At 42.8% G+C, this 20996-nt stretch overlaps 2 protein-coding genes across 3 annotated transcripts in view; one reads left to right on the top strand and one right to left on the bottom strand.

The window, feature by feature from the left end:
- Window positions 1-2033: 2033 nt before the first annotated feature.
- On the bottom strand, window positions 2034-10313 carry gpib (glucose-6-phosphate isomerase b). Its single transcript, XM_053423762.1, has 18 exons — window positions 10158-10313; window positions 9828-9918; window positions 9313-9381; window positions 8954-9073; window positions 8769-8852; window positions 8534-8680; window positions 8086-8157; window positions 7945-7989; window positions 7797-7850; window positions 7262-7322; window positions 6208-6251; window positions 5909-6061; window positions 5532-5661; window positions 5258-5334; window positions 4553-4681; window positions 3220-3295; window positions 2923-2989; window positions 2034-2462 (listed from the first exon to the last, which is right to left on the bottom strand). Exons 1-18 carry the CDS (start codon window positions 10274-10276, stop codon window positions 2339-2341), a joined length of 1662 nt encoding a protein of 553 aa, XP_053279737.1. The 5' UTR covers window positions 10277-10313; the 3' UTR covers window positions 2034-2338.
- Window positions 10314-12209: 1896 nt separating this feature from the next.
- The window catches only part of LOC128441283 (granule associated Rac and RHOG effector protein 1), a 33053-nt gene continuing 24266 nt past the window's right edge, over window positions 12210-20996 (top strand). Inside the window, exon 1 of one of the 2 annotated variants that reach the window (XM_053423756.1) lies at window positions 12210-12316. The gene's annotated coding sequence lies outside the window, so the exon portion shown is untranslated. Of the gene's footprint in view, window positions 12317-12450; window positions 12602-20996 lie in introns of those variants that run through there. The other variant, XM_053423755.1, reaches the window with a different exon arrangement.

Here is a 20996-nt window from a genome sequence, read left to right as displayed (position 1 = left end):
GTGACCCGGAGCTGTGTCCAAGGAGCACAAGCAAGTCCAGCTGTCTGCTAGTTTCACCAAGTTTAGGCATTAAAAGAAAACCTCTGACTGCATTGTGAGCTCACATCTTAGAAAAAATAATCTTATATCATAACAGTAAAATGTGAAGCTTTTCTCACTTGAGAATATTTCTAAATTTGTTTTTTCGCACGTTTTCCCTTCACCACGTTCTTGTATTTGAATGGGCAAGCAGGTTTAATGTGTTTTGATTTCCACATGGATCCCAGCAAATATGTGTTTTAAGATGGATGCAGCTTAATGGGATCTGTGGCTACTGAGTGGGGACGTGGAGCAGCAAGGGGTCAGCTAGAGCCCCCTGCAGCCTCCAGGGAGTACTACTGGCTTCCTATGCTGCAGTGTGACAACTTCTGCCCACGTACTTAAGTTAATCTTTATATAACTCCAGTAGTCGTGGGAAAAAATGAAGTTGAGCTTGACTTGGTGTCTGTTCTTTTTTTTTGCAGCCTGCAGGGTTTCTGTGTCACTGCTGTCAATGGTAGCCTCAGACCACAGATTGGGAACTTGAGAGGCCCCATCCAGCGGGCTTGATATTGGGAAAAGTATGTGTTGTGTGTCCTGTTGTGCAGGGCTAATATTTATCCCAAGAGAGATATGTTCCCCGAAGGTTCCTGGGAGAAGAAGAGACTTTTGTGCATTATGAAAACTGATTCAAGTGAGAATCCAAACTGACTGTAGACCTGGAGGCTGCTCCTCCGCCAACTTTCCGAGCTTGTTGACATGCAAGGACACTGACACTCACACTGCCTCCAGCTCGGCAGGGCACAATGAATGCAAATGCGTGGAGGACAAGCTCAGGAAGAAAATCCACATCACTTCTTAGCAACAAGGTGTAGTTAGTCAGTTCCTAAACCCTATCCCTAACCCTGCGTCTGTCTCACACAGCCATGACCTTGGGACTGCACAGTCCAAAAAGTGGCGGGGGGGTGACGTCGTCATAGCAACCACCGGACCCGGGGCAGCATTGGACCCTGACCCGGGGGGGGGGGGGGCTCTGTAACAGGACAGAGAGGCGGGAGAAAGAAGTGACTGACAGTCCCAACCAATAAAGCATGAAGTGGAATGTGAGGGTAAGCGATGCCATTGTGTGACAAACATCTCAGGAACGCACACAGACGTTTTCATGCTTTCATGTTACTTGATTCTTCCAATGAACCAAGGCAGGTCCTAATCACTTATTCCCTCATGCTGACACGCTGCCTGTTTCATCCCAACCTCACAACTCAGGAGTTGGTTGGACTTCATTCAGAGATGTGATGTTGTTTATTAATCATTTGCATCATCCTAACACTGACTGTCATAAAGCTCTCTTTCCTCCTGCTCGTCTGTATCTTGTTTCCAAGCCACAGATGAAAAGAGCAAGTTAGATTAGTAAACTTGTTGCCTGGCAACAGCATTGAAAACCCAGCAGTGTCTAGGGGTCTAAGATTTTTTTTCCCTAAACTTTCTCGTTGTCCTTATACACACTCTGAATTTGTACCCGGTATGAAGAGGATAAAAAAGACGGTGAGGTATATTTATGGTCGGTGTTGTTTGGTGCTTTGTGGTAAACAGCATCACATGTTGTCCTCCCGATCTGCTAGTCTTTCGTACCGTGTGATTTTCATGTTTATAGGAGAAGTTCATGTTTGGCACAACGGTACTAAAACGTGAAGTAAATTCAGTGTGATCATATTAATGTTTAAATGTGCTGCCAGCATGGAGCAGCTTACAGTCCAGATGCTGTTTGTTTTTCTCTCTAAATGGATGTCGTCTGGGGATTTGTGGGTAGGAACATTGCAGATGGACTGACCTTTGACCCTTTGTTCCACTGGATAAATAGGAGCTAGTTGCGCCTAGTAAGTAAATCTGGCTCATTGATGCCATCTAGTGGTGTCTTACTCAAACAGGCTCATTAAGGCGTCAGCGCTTTGATGCACAGTGATACACATTTGTGAGGAGTTGTTGTGTTTGTGTAAACAATGAGACACAGGGTATTGTGTGAATATATTTATTTCAGAAACTCAATTCTTTGTGAGAGTGGAGAGGCATATATCATTTGTCCATCCACGACACTCTAATAAAAAAAGCTTTTCCCTCATAGTGATAAACTACTGTAACAGACATAGAAAAAAAAACATCACTTGAGACAGTCACGATATCAATAATGAGGCTGCAGCTCCCTTGTGTGGGAGTGACCGGCTGCCTCTGTGAGTCTCCTGTTCATGCAGCTCATGAGGCTGGTTAATGTTGTGCAGTTAAGTGGACGTCATGGGGGGGGGGGGGGGGACTGTGACTCAGCTCAGGAAAAGTTCTTCTTGAGGAAGTTGATGAGTCCGTTGGTGGAGGAGTCGTGGGAGTGGACCTCTGCCTTGTCCTTGAGCTCGGGCTCGATCTTCTTTGCGAGCTGTTTGCCCAGTTCCACTCTGATGAGGAAGAGGAGGAGGAGAGCGGACACAGACAGAAGGGAGAGCAGGGGGTCAGTGATGTGGATGCTCAAAGGACATGAAGGAGCTCGATCGAAAAATGGATAGTTAGAGCCAGGGTAACACTGTGAGGGTTTTTATCACTCTGTTGGTCATGTGTCCTGATTTTTCTGCCTCAAAATATGAGTTTTAGCGATAACTTCACACTTGAGGTGTATGATTAGATCTCAAATGTAAAGTAAGGCACTAGTTCTTCAGCAATCATTATGCATCTTGAAACAGTTACGTACCTCTACACGTTCACGCAGTTTCTCCTTAACATCTTAACATAAACCCCATAAGTGGCTATTAAACCTTCATATTCCACGTTTTCTAGCATTATTGCATTTCCTGGCTGCATAGCCTTGATATGAGAAAGCTGCTCAATGAAACCAGTAGATGTAGCTAAATCCCAACTCACCCCCACTGGTCAAAACTGTTGATCTCCCACATCAGACCCTGGATGAAGATCTTGTGTTCATACATCGCTATGAGACCAGATGGAATTACGGTTATTACAACAGAAATGTTACAACAGAGAGGCTTAACTGGTGATTTATTTTTGTAGTTGTATTTCTCAGGTAACACAATAGTGCTGCACATAAACTATTCTCTTGTCTTACTTTCCCAGACACAAACAGACCTTTAACAGTAAGGCTTATGAGACTTATGATAGGAGCCTCATAATGAGTCATGAGAAAAAACAGTTGGACTTTACCTATAAGTGCTCCAAGTGTGTAAGGAGTCACTTTCTTGAAGATGATTGATGTGGTTGGTCTGTTTCCCTGGAAGACCTGTGTTGAACCAGCAGACATGTTTCATTATACACAGTTCACAGTGAGCATGTCCATCATCACAGATCCTCTTCATAAAATCTGGATTACTGTGTTTGTTCGCGGTCACTGGAGGGCACCAGTCCCCATGCTTGCTTTGTCCAGTGTGCTGGCTGCACTTCCTCATACCGTGCATGACTTTTTTTTTTTAAAGTAACATGAGATGACTGCCTCTTGTCAAGTTCAGGTTTAAAGCAACACTGCATTACTTCAACTGAACAACAGCGGCCTCTGCAGCCTCAAGTGGTGATTCATTTTTTTTTGCGCTGAGGCCAAGGGCAAAACACAACGGATTGAAAGAAATAAAATTGTGCCGCTTTTATTACCAGTTCTCATCCTGAACCCTTGTTCTTGCTCTATGTAACTTTGGAGAAGGGGTACGACCTCCTGCGGGAAGTGTGGAACCAAATGATAGTTCAAGAGCACTGCTGACCTGTAGATCAGTTCAAAAAACTAAAAACGAGTGTTTATCTCCAAATTTAAAAAAGAAAACGTTTGAAATATGAAGAATTCCAAACAGCGTTTGGTGTTTTTGTTACAGCAACAGCTCTACTGGTTAAGGAAGACGAGGATCGTTGGGTAATATCCAGTGCGCATACTACAACACATTGACGGTCTTTGCTTTTTCTCTACAAAAAAACCACTACAACAGAGCCCAACAGAATGATTCACAGTGTGTGGCTGCAGAGGGCGCTGTTGCTCAGTAAAGCTGCTTTCAGACATGAAAGCACTGAAATCTTGAGATCCTCCGAACTTTCTCCGGAGGAGGCGCCTATGCGAATAGTAATTTCCGACTGAGAGCCTCCAGATAAGCTGCGGACTTCCTCCATCTGGTCCTTCAGTATGAAGTCAGCAGAAACTCTGGGTAAAGTCTGGACCCAGTTCTTGCTTAAGAGAGCTTTAAAGTTACATCGTGTTGCTTTAATGATTTCAATGAATTTGAGTGACTTCCACGTTGTTATAAATTATTTTCTTGGCAGTTTAAACCACTTAATAACCCTCTTACCATAGTTGCACACAGTGCAAGAACAGGTGTTGGAAAAGCAACATGGGAATATAGGCAGCATTCTCCCTGTTACGAGTCATTGTACCATCACTGATTGTGTTGTTTCCAGGTAAAACAGCTGCTTGGTTGCTTAAGGTTTGTTATAAATCTTATGAATACCGTTGATCCCTTCAAGTCAGTCACGTAAGTCATTGTCTCTTGATTCGACTCACTTTATGAGGGAGGATCTTTTCCAGGTCATCTCCAGTCACGCCGCTGGCCTCCAGCTCCTTCCTGGCCTCCTCTGTGGTCTTACCCTTCATCAGGGCCTCGGTCTGGGCCAGGAAGTTGCCCAGCAAGATCTACGGTGCCATCAAACACACACCTTCAGACACACTGCAGCGCACTGTGTGTTTTACAGTGAGTGATGTCATCTAGGCAAGGCATTCGACTATGTTGTACATTATGTTGGCATTCTAAATCAGATTCTACAGAGTTATGCAAATCACAATTTCTTAAATCATTTTTATGATTAAAAAAACATACTAAGTTAAACCTGTCAGCAAAACATTGGAGCACTAAGGGAGTCGTGTCACTGCTCTTGAGCACATGAACACTCCAGCTGGCACCTGGGTGGAACAGCCTGTGACCTTTGTGATGATCCCTCAGAAGTATGTATTCCTCAGGTTTTCCAGGTCATTGATACACATGCATTAACACGTGCACACCACTGCTGCAGCAGCAGCACAAACCACCATTTCGGCCTAAAATTCCTTTAAATTCACAAGAAGATGTTTTGCAGACTATGATTAAATAATATATACATTCAGTTATGATAATGTGCTTTTAGTAACTGGATTTTTCTACCATTCATTAAACAAAATTCCCTCCAGCCAGATTATATATTTGAGTTAAATCTGTGTTCACAGCAGCGATACCTTGTGGTGCAGGTTGTCTCTGATGGGATGCTGGGACTGAGCAGGGATCAGGAAGTCAGAGGGCACCATACGTGTTCCTGAGGTAAACACAGTCACACTGGATCAAAGACTCATGTAGACTCATAGCATGAGGCTAACCGCTAAGCAAAGGTGAAGCCGGGATAAGAGATAATAGAAGGATAGTAGAATATTTTGTTGGTGAATTCAAATCACGCTGAATAACTGACTCACCTATAAGATTCTGATTTTGAACATTTATCTTCGCTGATTATACCTTGGTGGATGAGTTGGTAGAACGCATGCTGCCCATTGGTTCCTGGCTCTCCCCACACTATTGGCCCAGTGTGGTAGTTGACACGTGCTCCCTTGTTAGTGATGTATTTTCCATTGGACTCCATGTCTCCCTGTAGTAAACAAACACATTTATTATCAAAAGTGTCTCAGACATTGAACTATCTCCGAGGAGTTTACACTAGTAACACACACAAAGAGCCGCTCTGTCAATCCATGAAATATAACTATGTTCACAAGTCCTTCTCCTCTTTGTCAAAGTGAAGGATTGTAGTGCTGAACAACTAGAATAAATAATACACTTGTCTTTTCTGTCAGAGCCCCACACAGAGACCTGAGATGCCTTAAGAGGTGTCAGACCTGTTGGAAGTAGGCAGTGAAGCGGTGCATGTACTGATCGTAGGGCAGCATGGCGTGCGACTCAGCGTGGAAGAAGTTGATGTACCAGATGCCCAGCATAGCCAGCAGGACCGGCGCGTTCTTTTCCAGAGGAGCGGTGCGGAAGTGGTTGTCCTGCAGGGGAAGGAGTGAGGCTGATTTACATTCATGTATTCTGTGTCTTCTCTACAGCAGGATGTGCAGCATATAAATAGTTGTTTTCACGTTAGAACAGGGGATTAGAGAAGATTTTAGTTATCATCTCATTCTGCTTTACCCACCATCCAGTGAGCTCCTGAAAGAAGCTTCTCAAAGTTGTCGAAGCCTGATGAGCGGAGGAGACAGAAAAGTTAACTGAAAAACATGATAATTAGCACAGTTTATTTGAATAACACTTTATTTACTGTATTTCTCTTCTAAAAGCAGCAAAAGATATTCCTGTATAGTTACTAAAGCCACTATTTGTGTAATTGTAATCCATGCACTGTTAAAGGTAATATGCTAGTGTTTCTCATTATCCAGTTGATTCAATCATGAAATGTGTATAATCTTCTTGTTTTGCCGATAAAGGCTTAAAACCAAGTTCACTTAAATAAACTGGACTTGTGTTCCTGGAGTGAATTGGAGCTCAGTGATTCATGTAGAGCTGTACAGAACCATGCAGTGTTGTATTATAGCATGCCGGGGTCGGATGGGCGTAGTCTCCTATCATGCTCTGAGACTATGCTGTAGACGTATGTTAAATCAAGACCTTTTAGATTATAGGTGTCACTTGGCACATGTCAGGAACATTTCAAATATTTTCCTATGGAAGGTTTAGTTGCTGTTACAAACGTTACATTTTGGCACCGTTGGTGCGACTTTTGTTTCTGTAACACCCAGAATATAAAAAATATTAGTAAGTATTAAGTAATTCTGAAAAAATAAATATATAAGTGCTCGTCATAATAATCTTTTGCTTACATTGTCACCATTATGAAATGTGTTATCAGACTCAATCATGGCAATTATGAACTTTCAGAATTTCACAAAAAAATGAGACATCCGACATTACATGTCGGATGTCTCATTATCTTAAGCCATTCTGTATCTTAAGAATGTTGTGTCTGCTATAAATCGGCATTTTACTGTCATTTTCTTTTGGGCATATTGAATATTAAGTATTTAGCACTACTGTTTCCAAGCACAACCTCAAAGAGCCACTGCTATAGCAACAGATCCTTCTTCTTATGTCCCCTATAGTATCTTTGATATTAGAAGTATGATGCATGATTTGCTGGTGTCTTTTTCATTCTAAGACTGGGAGGCACAAGAGTATTTTCTCACTGTACTTACCAATGTGCAGGGCAATGGCCATGCCAATCGCAGACCACAAGGAGAAACGACCACCAACCCACTAAAAGAAACATTAAACAGAAACACTGAATATATATATACGTCTCAACTAACTTTTAAATTAGAGTAACAAGCTTTGTGCACCATAAATGGTGGTGGTCACTACAATGCACTAAAAATGTCATCATTAATTAGCAGAACATGAGCAGTGTAATAGTCTGTGCACTTAACTTCTCTGGGTCATAAAGCCCATAATATAGCTGTTACCCTTTAAATACCAACAATGTAACTGAATGCAGCTCCCTGACCTTTGATAGAACCCAGCCTTTAGAGTGACCTCTGCAAGAGAAAAGGTCGCTACCAATAATAACTGTCTGAGGAGATGGGCTTCTGGTTTCCCAGCAGCTGCTGTGCCAGAGTGTCTGTCCCTGCACCTACTTCACAGGTCAAAAAGCTTATTTATTTATAGCTGCTGCCTTCAGCCCCATCACAGACCAGTGGCGACGACCGGACAGTGTTTGCTGCGAGCACTCACATCCCAGAACTCAAACATATTCTCTGTGTCGATGCCGAAATCCTTCACTTTGGGCTGAGGGAGAGAGAGAGAGGAGAGCATGATGGTCAGGATGGAGCAGAGGGACGCAGAGGGAGGATTCAGCCTCTGAACGTGGGTTGTGACTTACAGCGTTTGTAGACAGGGCCACAAAGTGCTTGGCGACAGCAGCTTTCTGTTGAAATATGCAGATGATATGTTTAGAGAACATGAAGAATGTGCTGTACAATGAAGTCCAGTATCTAATCTGATGCTGTCTATGGACACTCACATCTTTGGCGTGTTCCAGGAACCATTCTTTGGCCGACTCAGCGTTGGTAATGGTCTCTTGGGTGGTAAATGTCTGTAGAAGGACATTCAGGTTAACACAACACATAGATACCTACCAAATACTAATATCATCTGAACTTAGTATGGTTTCTACATCATTTTTGGGAATAAATGCACAGTGACACCTCACTGGCGCCAAATCTGAGTGGCTGGTGTCAAAAATACTAATAAATACTCACTAGTATGTCAAATATATAAAGAATAGAATACTATAGGAGAATGCATTACAATTGAGATAAGTCCAGTTTGTATCAGCATTGTGTTATTGTAATTATTGTTGCATAAGGTGTGCTGTATGGTTTATTTTTAATTTGTTTAATTGTCTAAAAATGTGTAGTTATTTGCTCATTTATATTATGTTGGGTACTTAAATACCAATGTAAATCTACCTTGGATGCGATGATAAAGAGGGTGGTCTCAGCATTGAGGTGGGCCAGGGTTTTGGCGATGTGTGTTCCGTCAATGTTGGACACAAACCACACACGCGGTCCATCCTTAGAGTAAGGCTTCAGGGCCTCAGTCACCATCAGGGGGCCCTGCATGTCAAGTAAAGGTGTCCTTCTGAACGGACTGTGGAGCTCACAGGAGTGAATATGTAAAAGTGTGGAGCAGTAAAACACTCACAAGGTCAGATCCTCCGATGCCGATATTAACAACATCTGTGATGGCCTTTCCTGTGTAGCCCTTCCATTCACCGCTGCGGACTCTCTGCAAGCAGATGAACGTGATCATCACAACTGGTATCAAACTGGATTTCGTCCCCTCTTTTCTTTAAACCTGCAACAAAGCTGGCGCTGCGTTTGACTCACGTGGCAGAAGCCCTTCATCTTCTCCAGGACCTTGTTGATGTCAAGCATCACGTCCTTGCCACCAACCATGACGGGAGTATTGGAGCGGTTCCTCAGAGCCACATGGAGCACAGCCCGGTCCTGCACATGCACACGATCAAACACAGACACTTCTACTCATCACTGATCCTGGCCTGATGGCAGCTTGCTCTGTTGTTGATCAAGCAATCCAATATGTTCCAGCTGTTGCAGTCACTGCATTCAATGTTCACTTTCAAAGAAACTAAAATGAAGTTCATGTGTAGTTTTGAATGTCATGTGGTGTTATTATACCCCACTAGGATACATGTGAGGAGACACTGTCAAGTTACAATGAGCACCTCAGTGAAGTTGATCTTCTCTCCTTTGAACATCTTCTCTCTGGCGGCTTCCATTCCTCTAGACTTGGCCTGAAGAAGACAATACATGTTAGTCCAATTCACAGGACCTTGTTCTAATTGGCAGCCCAAGCTTCAAATAAAATTTGACCTAAATGGTAGATGGTCTTTATTCATAAAGTGCTTTCTAGTCTTGATGACCACCCAAAGCAGTTTACAGTACAGTTCCTTTATTGCCATTCACCCATTCACACACATTCATACAGTGCATCAATGTGCAGCACTTTTCTCTACTCAGTATCTCGCCCGAGGACACTTTTGCATGACCTTTCGGAATGGGGAAGACTGGGATCGAACTACCGAGCTTCTGGTTGGAGGACGGCCGCTCTGGGCCACAGCCGCCCACTTGAGATGGAGTTATGAGTCAGATGAATGGGACGTTGATCAAAGGGAAGTATTCATTAAAGCTGCGGTGCCATTTAAAAAGCCATGAATCTTTAAGATAAACATGCATTTACCAGATCAATCAGCATCTTCATGACGTCGTCTGTGACCAGATTCTTGGAGTAATCCAGAAGAACGTCTCCATCCTCAGTGTTCAGTGTGAGGCTGTGCAAACACCAAACAACATCAGTGATGGGATATGAAGTTTTATTTCTAAATATCAAAACTATAATTGGACAAGCAGTGTGATTTGATTTAACTATTATATCATAAATTGTATAATTTGAATGCATCTGGTAGAATCAGAGGAATCATACAAATAATGCGACCAATTTACCGACATGTATCATGCTCAGTGGTTCTGTGCATGCTGCATTTTTGCATGATCTGAATTGGATGTATACCTGAGCTTGTTGAATCTCTCCTTGTCGGCCTCGAACATGTGCCTCATGTTGAGTTGCAGGGCGTGGGCTGTGTACCAGTCCTGCAGCTTGAGGAAGTTGGGGTCCTGTGTGAGTGCCATGATGTCCAGAGGGGGTCCGCTGTGCTCAACAAGCCTGGCTGAGTGGGAGCGAGCAGGTCAGAGCGAGTGCTTTTTGAAGGGTGTCCAGTCCAGATCCACAGTGGCCCCTCCTACAAGAGACACACTATACTCAGGTCATGTGCTTGTCACACCTCCACACTGTCCTTCGTGGCTGTAGTGCACGTATCCCCTGGGAGGGGCACCCTGCAGTTTCACCAGTACTGCAACACCCATGAGTTCAGTCATGTCTTGTATTTGTCCTGTATCTGAGCTCTTTATTATGAAGCACATTGAGTCCATGCTTGTCATATGAAATGTGATATATATATAAACTTGACTTGGTTTGACTGCAGGTCATTTGCGCTCATTATAAACCTGTCTGAAATACACTGCTGCATGTTTACTGAAGTTGCATAATAATGTGTGATACACTGGATGCAAAAGCATATAAATGAACAACTCTTAATATAATTAACATGGTAAGATACAATATGTAGTTTTCCATTTAAATAATATCGTTGTGGTCATAATGTTATATCCAATCTGGACTGACACACCCTCCTTCTTTGTGTGCAAACTGTAGATTTATTAACATGTTCATTTGTTATTATTAATGTGTTTGCATGGATCAAAGCTTGAATTCACAAGTTTTATATAACTGTTTTTCATCATTCAGCCATTATCATTTAATCAGAGGGATGTCGTGAAACATACAAAATGAAAAAATAACTAAATACATACGAATTTAATGCTACATATACTTTGAGACACAAAGACACAACTCTGGATAGTGAAACGGAAAATCCCTCCAGTGACGCATGCTCCATAACTCGCTGCTATATTTTGTGCACATCTTATTCTATGTGCAAGCACGTAATGAGTGAAGTTACCATAGACTCAGGTCATCTGAAGCATCTTTCTCTGACTTTCTACCATTAATGTGACTGAGAGGAAGTGTAAGCTGTTTCGTTTAGGAACATCCTGGTCTTTGTGGGATCAAGAAAACTTTTCAGTCAGAGGTAGTGATGATGTCATTCAACTCTTTGTGCAAATCAACGCCCCCTTTCGGCAATTTATCAAACTATGAGGCACAGGGTGTAATATTCGTTGTCACACAGCAGAGGGCGACACAGCTTTAGCCTGAGACAGAAAATGAAATCTGTACCAATAACAAACTGTCTAAGCGATTCGACTAGAGATGGAAATCCCCATGAAATGACCTGGATGGAGCAAACAAACAAATTATGAAGATATTACTTTCATGCAGCTCAAATATTTACTGTGAGTGCAATTTCACTTCACCTGCAGGACAGTGATGAATGTAGGAGAAGCAAACTCAAGTAGATACTGTCTGATTACTAATTACAACATATTGCAAGTAGCATATATGTAAAGACCTGCTTCCAATGACTTATACATGTATGCATGTTTTATCAGTTTTACCTTTGCACAGTATCAACTTGTATGCTGATATCAAAGAATCACAAAGCTTGTGTTTTTTAAGATCACTTAATGACTTTAACACCAAACACTCACATAAATCATAGATTCATACAGATTCATAAAGATTGATTTAGAGTTATTAACCAGCAAATAAATGTCTCAAATATGACAAATGTGTTTGGAGGAATAAAGGGTTCCTATAATAATAATAATAATAAATATTAAAATAAACAAAAAATACATATTAAATACTTATACTAATATTATATTATATTATATTAAACAAATAAATATGGATGTAATTTTAATTCCAAATTCACTTGAATATGTTTTTTTTCGTAATAAACATGAAACAATTAAATTAAATAAACATCGTTTAAAAGAAAACACAAGGTCTTAATATTATAAAGTCCTAATATTACAGAGAAGCTGGCAAGTTGTTGTTTTTGACGAGTTCTTTAAATATAAAAACAGGGCGTAGACGACGCCCAGCTTCCGTTTATGTTGGGGGTTTATTGTGATGGTCTCAGCGGAAGTGTCGGTGTGCAGTGCCGGACACAGGGGATTCGCTGTCAGGAGGGTGGATGCCTGAAGCTGGTGAGCGATGCGCTGATTAACTGAACGTGTACTAACATTTTCCTCCAGTTTTCACGGACGCTGTTCGGTTTTCTCTCGGTCCCCGGGCCCCTCGCCGCTGTTGGCCCGCACCGGAGCAGCTCCGGGCCGCTCACACCAGCTTGTGCTTTCCGCCAGTGCTTACAACCGTGTCGCAGAGAGCTAGCTGGGAAGCTAAGGCTAGCTCACACGGCTATGTGGGTAGCTAGCCTGCTTAGGACCGAGGAATCACTGCTGCGCCCATCATCGGACGGACAACACGCTGACGTGATTATTACTCATTTCCATCGTTATTTATTCTGAGAGCCGCGTAGGCAAGCGGCTACACGTTTTCAAAGATAGTCCGACATGCGTGAGACATTTTTATGCAATTACATGTCAGCGTGTTGGAGTGCAGAGCCTGTGTGTGGTGTGGTGATGAGACGCTCCTCTGGAGGCTAGCGGAGAAGGAGCAGCACTTGGCGGTATCTTATATTTCTGCTCTCGTTGTCTGTCACTGGCTTGTGTCTGGGCGCTGCTTCAGATACAGTCCACACCTCTGTCAGTGGGCAGCCGTGTCGGTGCAGGTGACGGAGGACAGAGGGAGTTCGTGGGCTACGAGCAGCGAACTGGTATGTCCGATAACGGAGCTGGGCGTTCTTGGTTTTTCAAGTTGCACGGCTGCAGTCCGTAATCGCTACCGCACAAAAATTGAGTGTGGGTTCACGTTAGCGACAGAGACGTGGTTTGCAGATGTCATGTCAGGGGTACTATGGCTCTGGTTGGGCTGCCAGCAATGGGAGGATATTTCGGGGTTAGCTTAATAGCCAACAGGCGAGTGTCTGGTTGTCTGTGGCCGGCGGGCGAGCCTCGAAGTGAGGGGCGCAGCGGAGCCTGGATACCGGGGTGTCTTCCGTCCGTGACACTCGCTTCTCTTACGTTTGGCGTGGTTTTCAACGCAGATCCCGGTGCAGCCTCACCGGCGACACCGCATTTAGAGCATTAAAAGGCCGTATTAATAGCTGCGACATAATGGCCCCATGACTCGGGCCATGTCATCCCGGAGAGTTTCGATGAAACCGGCTAACTGCGCTTGTGTGGATCCTGTTACGCCTTCCTGCTAAAGAGTGATCGGACTGTAAAATAATCCCTGTTCTAGTTCAAACCTAGCCCACTAATTAATGTTCTACCTTGATTAAAGTTGTAATGTCAAGTCGCTGACATCGTCATGTTACTGCATTGATAGGCACACACCGTGGATTAGTTGTGTAATGTTGGATTGGGCATACAGAGTAGTAAAGCTGCCATAGAGGTGTTATTATATTATATCTAATTCCATGGATCTGGTGATTCACTCCTTGGCTCATATACCTCCGTACATTGGTCGTGAAGCCCCACACACAGCAGTGGGTTACACAGCCACAGTGATGTTGGAGCTTTCCTTTATCTGGCTCTACAGTGCAGGGAAAGGATAGCTGGAAGTGCATTAATAAATAACGTTGCCCCACTTCTCGAGAGGGGTGTAGGAATCTACAGTCTAGCCAGAGGTTTGTCTTTTGACATCCTGTGTAATGTGCTCCCTGTTCAGCTGGTGAGTAGAAAGTGGATCATTTTTTTGTCTGGTCATCAATAAGGAGATGGCTCACAGTCACAGGCAGTGATTGTGTGTGGGGGAAAAAATATATCCAGGGCTGCGGTGTTTGTCATAAACAGCTGATCTGAGATCAGATCAAAATCTGAAATTCAGCTTCCATTGTCCTTATCATATTTGACAGATCAAAAAGATGGATTTATTGTAAAAAGCATAAAAATAAATTTAAAGATAAACTATTACCTTTTTTGTAAGTTGTTTGTGATGTTTTCAGATCAGTTTGTATGTTCCTTATGACTGATATAAAATCTTAATCAAGAGGGATTTCTCTGACGTAGAAATTGACATCCACGTTACTGCTTTCCTGTTGTCGAGGTTAAACCTACTAAATGTGTGTTGACATCGGCGACAGCTGTGTCACTCTGGAAATTCATGCAGTGCTCGGCAAAGTACTGTAACTTTGTTTAAACTCAGTCTCTTCAATAGCTTATTGTGCCTCAATGGTCATCATAGTTGGCAGATTGGTTCTAAGGCTCTAGTTGTTTTTCTTTCTTTTTCTTTCTGTTGTCAGTGTTTGTCCACATGTGACATTTTTCCTTAGTCTAACACTGAATCCGGATGCTTGTGTGAGGAAGTCGACCTGCAGTCACAAGATTAGTGTTTGCACTCGCCTCGGGTGGAGTACACAGCCTGCGCTCTGCTGACTCTACTCTGTCTCCAATGTCTTGAACCATATTTCCTTCTACAAAGAAGCTTTCTAGTGTGTCTCTTGCTGCACAGTTGTAGACAACTCAGATCAGTGTCACACAGAAGGGAAGGGGCCAATGGGGGAAGGGATCAGTTGCCCCAGACGGCCATGGTATTATTAGAACCTTGGAATTCAAATGTTTTGTGTATTGATTTTTTTTTAAACTTTCTTCTCTCGCATTGAGCCAGGCATATGGTTTTGAGTCAACACTTATTTGTGGGGTATCCACCATCTACATCGGAACCCCCAAAATAGCCTTTGCCCCCAGAGGCTAATTCGACGTCAGTTGATAGCTCTGGGATTGCCCCACAAAAAGTATAGGCTGTAAGAATACAATAAATGTATCACATAACAATAACTTTAACTCTGGAGGAAAATTGGGTGATGCAGATTGAATACAAAATGTATTTACAAAATCAACAACTTAGACCTAGATACTGACTTAAGAAATAAACAGTATTCCTGTGTGATAGTAATGCTATGCTGTCCATCTCTGTCCTACCAGTTACAATCATGGTATGGTTTGGATGCAGCCCCACCGTTGTGTGTTAGGTAATAAACACGTTTGGCAGCTCATGCATGAGAGATATGCAGGTTTGTGTGTTTTGCGTTTCTATTGTGTGACAGGATTTTCATTTGGATGCACAGAACTAACAACACTATTTACACCGGTGTGAGGCGGGAAGCGAGGGTCTGTACTTTCTCTTATCCAGAGAAGTTTCAGCTCCACATGTTTCAGCAGAGCTTATTTGGCAAACCTCAATCAAATTGTGCCTGATTTCTAAGCAGAACTGAACAAGATGCCATTCCTCATCTGAAGGGAAACAGCCAGTGGGTTACCGATATGGGGGGGAGAGGGCTTGTGTTGTGGCATTGGAAATCTAACCTTTGTTTCCTGGGAAACCAGTTTAGTCTTAGCTTTTAGTCAGTTATTTGCCCCTCAGTCGCACCAAAATCTAATAGAACAAGAGTCAAGGCTAACATGAAACTCTTGAGTAATTTGATACCTAATCCTTGCAAGAAATATTTTTCTTGTGCTTTTCCATGATCAGGTCAGACACCAGGGTCAGCTACTAAACAGCATGGAATAGTGGAACTAATGCACCATTCAGATACATGTGGGTTAGGGATATGTCCTGCCGGTTAACATATTTTAAACATACTCTCTTAAAGCCACCCCTGGTAAAGGAGACTTCACTTTTGTTTCAATGCAGTAAGTTGTTGTTTTCTTTGACTCATAATAACTTTCTAAGTTGCTACACTTCTTGGCGTATATGGGTCGATTTTTATTTCGGAAATCCACAGCAACAGTTCTGCTATTTGTGTGACCAAGCCTGACTGTCTGACCTCTGTGGCACCTCTATATCCTGCCTCATTGGGCCTAAAGTGGAGAAAGAATATATTCTCATTTTTGTCCTCGCTAAAAATACAGCGCCCTGGTGGCTGGCATGCAGCACAACCTGCAGCCTCAGTGTACAGCCTGCTCAATATAGGCTGAGGGAAGCTTTTTCATCCCCACAGGTTGCCACTAGCCTTTCATGAATGGAACTGACATCAGAACCTTTCATCACCGCTCTCACTTGTTGAAAGCCACCAGTTGGGTACACTCTCTGTTGTTCACCGCTATTCTGGAGAGGATACCTGAGCTAATTTTGTTTGCCTACTGTCAAGCACTGAAAGGCATACTTTGTGCGACAGGCTCTGATAGATCAAATTAGATTGGGCTTTTTTTAATTAACTAATGTGTGCATTTAGGAATACTTTCATCTTGATTCCCTACAGTGAGACTTGATACATTTTAGATTAATTAGTTCAGTTGTTCTGGTGCTTGGTATTGGCAGATATGCAAAGTCCAGATACCGGAATTGGCATTTGCATCAGTAAGGGTTAAATAGTATCAGGAACATTAATAAATTACATTGATGATTCAGTTCAATGTTTCTTTTGTTTCTGTGGTTGTTAGAGCACATTATCTGATGAAGATCAAGACACATGTTGAAATATGTGTTTGCATATGTGAGACAGACCTGTGGGGCCCTCAACTATGTCCTTTGTTAGAGTGCCTGTCTGCTATTTATATTGGAGCCATAAGCTTCTTACAGTGTCTCTTATGACAGCACAGGTCAGCCTAATATTATCCAGCCCGGTCACCAACTGTATCAGCCTCTTGACTGATATGAGTATTAGGTTTTGTCCTAACTTAACTCAACAGTGGTTTGCTTGAGCCGCAGGACAAGTTTTAGTACTTCTTTAGAAATGCTGAATCTTCCAAGTACTGGCTACAATTTTGGATATGATCAGCTTTTTTTTATGATAACTTTATCAGAGTAAATGTATTTTTAGTTTCAGAGCAAAAGTGGGACAAAACCAGGATTAGTCGTTCGAACAAAACCAAACATTACCCCCTAAACCAGCCAAAACCTGCGGCTGCCTGCAAAATATTTCCAGGAGAATTGTATTGATGACGGAAAATCTATTCTTGCAGTTAATATTAAATCACAGCCAAGGCCTTTATTTTTCTCCACCTTCTAAGTCATGCAGCTGCATGTGTGAGTTTTTTTCAGCTTGGTGGTATGAGGAGACCAGTGGCTGCCACAATACTCTCCTTGTGTTCTGTGGGCAAGAGGAGCCTGGCTCAGCTCCTGTCACACAGTTGCTCATGGCATTTGTCCTGTCATTTGGACTGACCTCCTCGACCTGTCTGCTGATTCTCAGACTTCTCTGCAGCTTATCGCCTCCGTGGAATGTCTTCAGGAGCCTCTCCTATCAAATGCCTACTGAACAACGTTGTTTTCACAAGTTGGATGGTAAATGTATCCGTCTTTCTGTCCAGCTGTCGCAAAAAAGCAGGTCAGGAATATTAATGTATTAATTTTCCTGACCTGCTTTTCTGCATTTGTACTCGCATTGAGAGTGTTCTGGGGAAATGCATTCCTTTGCTTCATTGGCAGCAGATGTAGAGGAGAGCATTTTTTTTCTTCTTTTTTGAGCTGAACCTTTTGGAGTGTCTAAAAACAGTGCACCGTGGACCGTAGGGCAGCTGTTTTGCCCATGGAGGCTGAAATAGACTATATGAGCGAGCTAAAGTCAGGCCTGTGGCTGGAGCACCGCAGGGTCCCATGTTTGCCTCACAGTGGCAGATGGATAAGGAGCTGTCAGCATGGGTAACAGCTGCCCCATCCGTGGCCATTAAGCTACCTTAGCTTCGAGGTGACAGCCACACAAAGATGGCGGCTGATCCAAAAGTAACCGCTATTGGTGGCAGTGCTGTTCAAGTTACAGAAGTGAGTTTGTGACCGGAGGGATGGCTGGTTGAGTTTTGTCAAAGTTGTTGTGGAATCTGTTTGTGGAAAGTGAATAAAATAAAAGACGAGTTCTTCTCAAAAACAGATGTGGAGGTGGCTTCGAGCCATGGCACTCGTATGCCTGAGTGGTGATGGTCAGAACCGATAGTAGGAGGGTACAGATGTACCGGGTGCCATCCCAGGTGTAAATATGTGCCACAGTATGAATGCAAAACAGTTTGTTGAGGAGAGATGCATGTTAATGTAGTAAAGGTTCTCAGTCTAAAAAGGAAGTTATTTAAAAAATTTGAGGGGGGGGGGTTAGAAGATTTAGTCCTAATGTTACTGAAAAGTACAGTCATATCTCATTCGAGTAACTGTAATGCTACCACTGTAAGAAAGGTCCTCTAGTTGTCTGTTGATTGTGGGTTGGGGTAAGTTGCGATTATTTGCGCCTAGGTTTGCAGGTAAATCTTACTCGCTATTGTGATTTACTACCCATACTCGGTGGCATACTTGGCCTGACGTTTTTGTTACTGGCGACAGGGAGCTTGCTCCAGGAAACCTAAACCCCCTTCCTGTTGCATTGTAACAGCTGGCATGTACGGTGAGTGGGGAAGTAGAGCTAACATTAGCCCTGAGCTGCCCCTACAGAAGGAAGGACATTAAAGTGGGCTGGCACATCTCCAGTGCATCCAGAGGGACTCTCTTATCAGAAGTTTGTTTGGGTGCAACCTCTAATACAGTATTCCCTGCAACAGGAGGCTGGCAGCCAATAGAGTTACCCCAAGAAGCTTGCAGGCCTGATTAATATTGATGCCAAGTCTGCTTCTCTTGGAATAACCTTTGTTTATGGAGCATTATAGCAAGGAAGGAAACGTAGACCACTAACACACTCCAATTACAGAGATAAATTATATCTGCCTGAAACAACCATGTAGACAATCATGTGAAAGTAGCCCACAAATGTCTGTACAAAAAATCTGTTTTTGTTGTTCAGGCTGAATGAACTGTGACTCACTGCACCTAATCGGTTCCAACTTCTGTTCCCTTTGAGGAGAATTGAGCCATAAACCACATGAAACCATTGCAAGCTATTCACCCTCAAAAAAGACAAAATCCACAGACCTAAAGCCACATGTCATGTTTCAGTGGCAGACTGCATACTTATACCACACAGTATGCCCTGTTTCCTGAGGTTCTTTCAGTTAATTTATATAAAAGTCCATTTAATTTAGCTTGTTTAACAGTTGAAGCAGATGTCAAACTGTGAACACCACTGTTAATTAAAACCAACAGAAAGAAACTGTTTTCTCAGACTTTTCAACAAAACACCAACATTTGGAACAGTAGAGAAGAACACAAAAGAACATGTTGGCCTTTACCGTCAATGGTCAAGTCAACAACATGCCTTTTTGTAAAGGTAAAACAGACAATCCTCTCCAACCTCCCCACTCATTGCTCTGAAGCTACTTGTCACTTCTGTGTGTTGGTTCAGATTACGCAGGGTTGTGATTGGATTGGAATGTGATTGGACACACATATGCACACACACACACACACACCAGGCGGCACCTGCTGCTGTATCAGCGTGTGGGATTGGGCAGGGAGATGTATTGTAGTTCCATCTTTTTGTATTTGGAACCAAAATTGCGGTCTAATCCAGAGTTCTTACTTAGGGGCTGGCCGGAAAGCTACGGACATTGTCTGGAGGCTTTGACTCTGACATTTATTTCACATGATTATTCAAATTCGTTTCAGATTTCACTGCGTGTGCCAAATCAGCTATAGAAATGCAAAAATAGATTATTAAATATATGATTATTTAAATAAAGTAATACAAATTAAAATAATATCAATAATATCTCAAGTTTAGAGCAGCACAAAGTTTGCTACTTTGGTTTCATATTGTGGTTTCTCTGACCTGTTGAGTCTTCTCCAAACACTTTGATGCACTCACTGTGTTACTGAACCCGTCTCCTCCCTGTTATTTAGCTCAGCAGTGTGCAAGTGTGAGAACCTCAGTGGTGCTAACCCCAGGCTACCTAAGCTCAGGTGTCCTGTTTACCTCGCACAAGCTATTAACCGTGTCAGCTAATAAGCATTGTGGGCCACCTGGCAGGTTCTCACTATGGCTTTAATCCCTGGGATTTAGAGAACTGCACCATTGCATTAGTTAGCCGCTCTCAAACGGACTGAGTAACAAGTGGACAGTTTGCACGTGCTTTTCACACTATCACATGCTCCCTAAAGCAAAACTTTACTCTTGCTGAGCTGGCAATGTTTTGTCCCTTGAATGTGTCTGCCCAGTTTGTTAGTTGATGGTGCTTTTAATTTACAGTGCAGAAAATATAAAATTTCATCACCTGATTGTTGCCATAAGACTATGTATGGAAATGTTCTCACTAGGTAATACACTCATGACACCAGGATGCCTGATTGCACAGGACATTTACAATGAAATACTTGTGTCAGCTCGAAATCTACACAGCTCTTACTTTGATCTTTAATATTAGATACCACTGCAGATAGGGTAGTGCATTTCTAGGTGTGTGTTTGTGTCTGTGAATGTGTTACCTCCAGATGCTGCACATGATCTACATAATGCGACTATGGTTGTAATACTCCACATGTCTTGATATTGCTTATTCCGAGTATAACCCTTTTCAACCCCTATTATCTTTTGTTGAACCCTTGAGCACGATAAATTCCCAGTAACTCTTGTATAAATGTGTATGTACACCTGTGTACCCTTCAGCACTTCTCTCCATAGTAACTTTTTGGACTGTCCTGTAATGTAAGAGTTAAGCCATTTTTGAAGCACACTCCTTGGTGAGGTCGCTAGTTTCCCTCAGCTCTGTCTCTCCACTCAGTGTTTTGGGACAGATGAGGATGGGATTATTTTTTTCCTCTGGGCATACCCCTCTGTTTTTGATAGGAAGTGAGGTTTGAAGGACAGGACGATGTTGCCGGGATTGTGTAATGGAAGTTCTGGTTGTGAGGCCTCCACGCAGCTGCTTTGCGTACAATGTCAGCCGGCTGGATGGGGTTATCTAGTTG

Source organism: Pleuronectes platessa, chromosome 1 (genome assembly GCF_947347685.1).
Source record: "Pleuronectes platessa chromosome 1, fPlePla1.1, whole genome shotgun sequence".
NCBI classification, from domain to species: domain Eukaryota; kingdom Metazoa; phylum Chordata; class Actinopteri; order Pleuronectiformes; family Pleuronectidae; genus Pleuronectes; species Pleuronectes platessa.
Note: the sequence above shows the minus strand (reverse complement) of the source record. Positions and strands in the feature narration are given on the sequence as shown.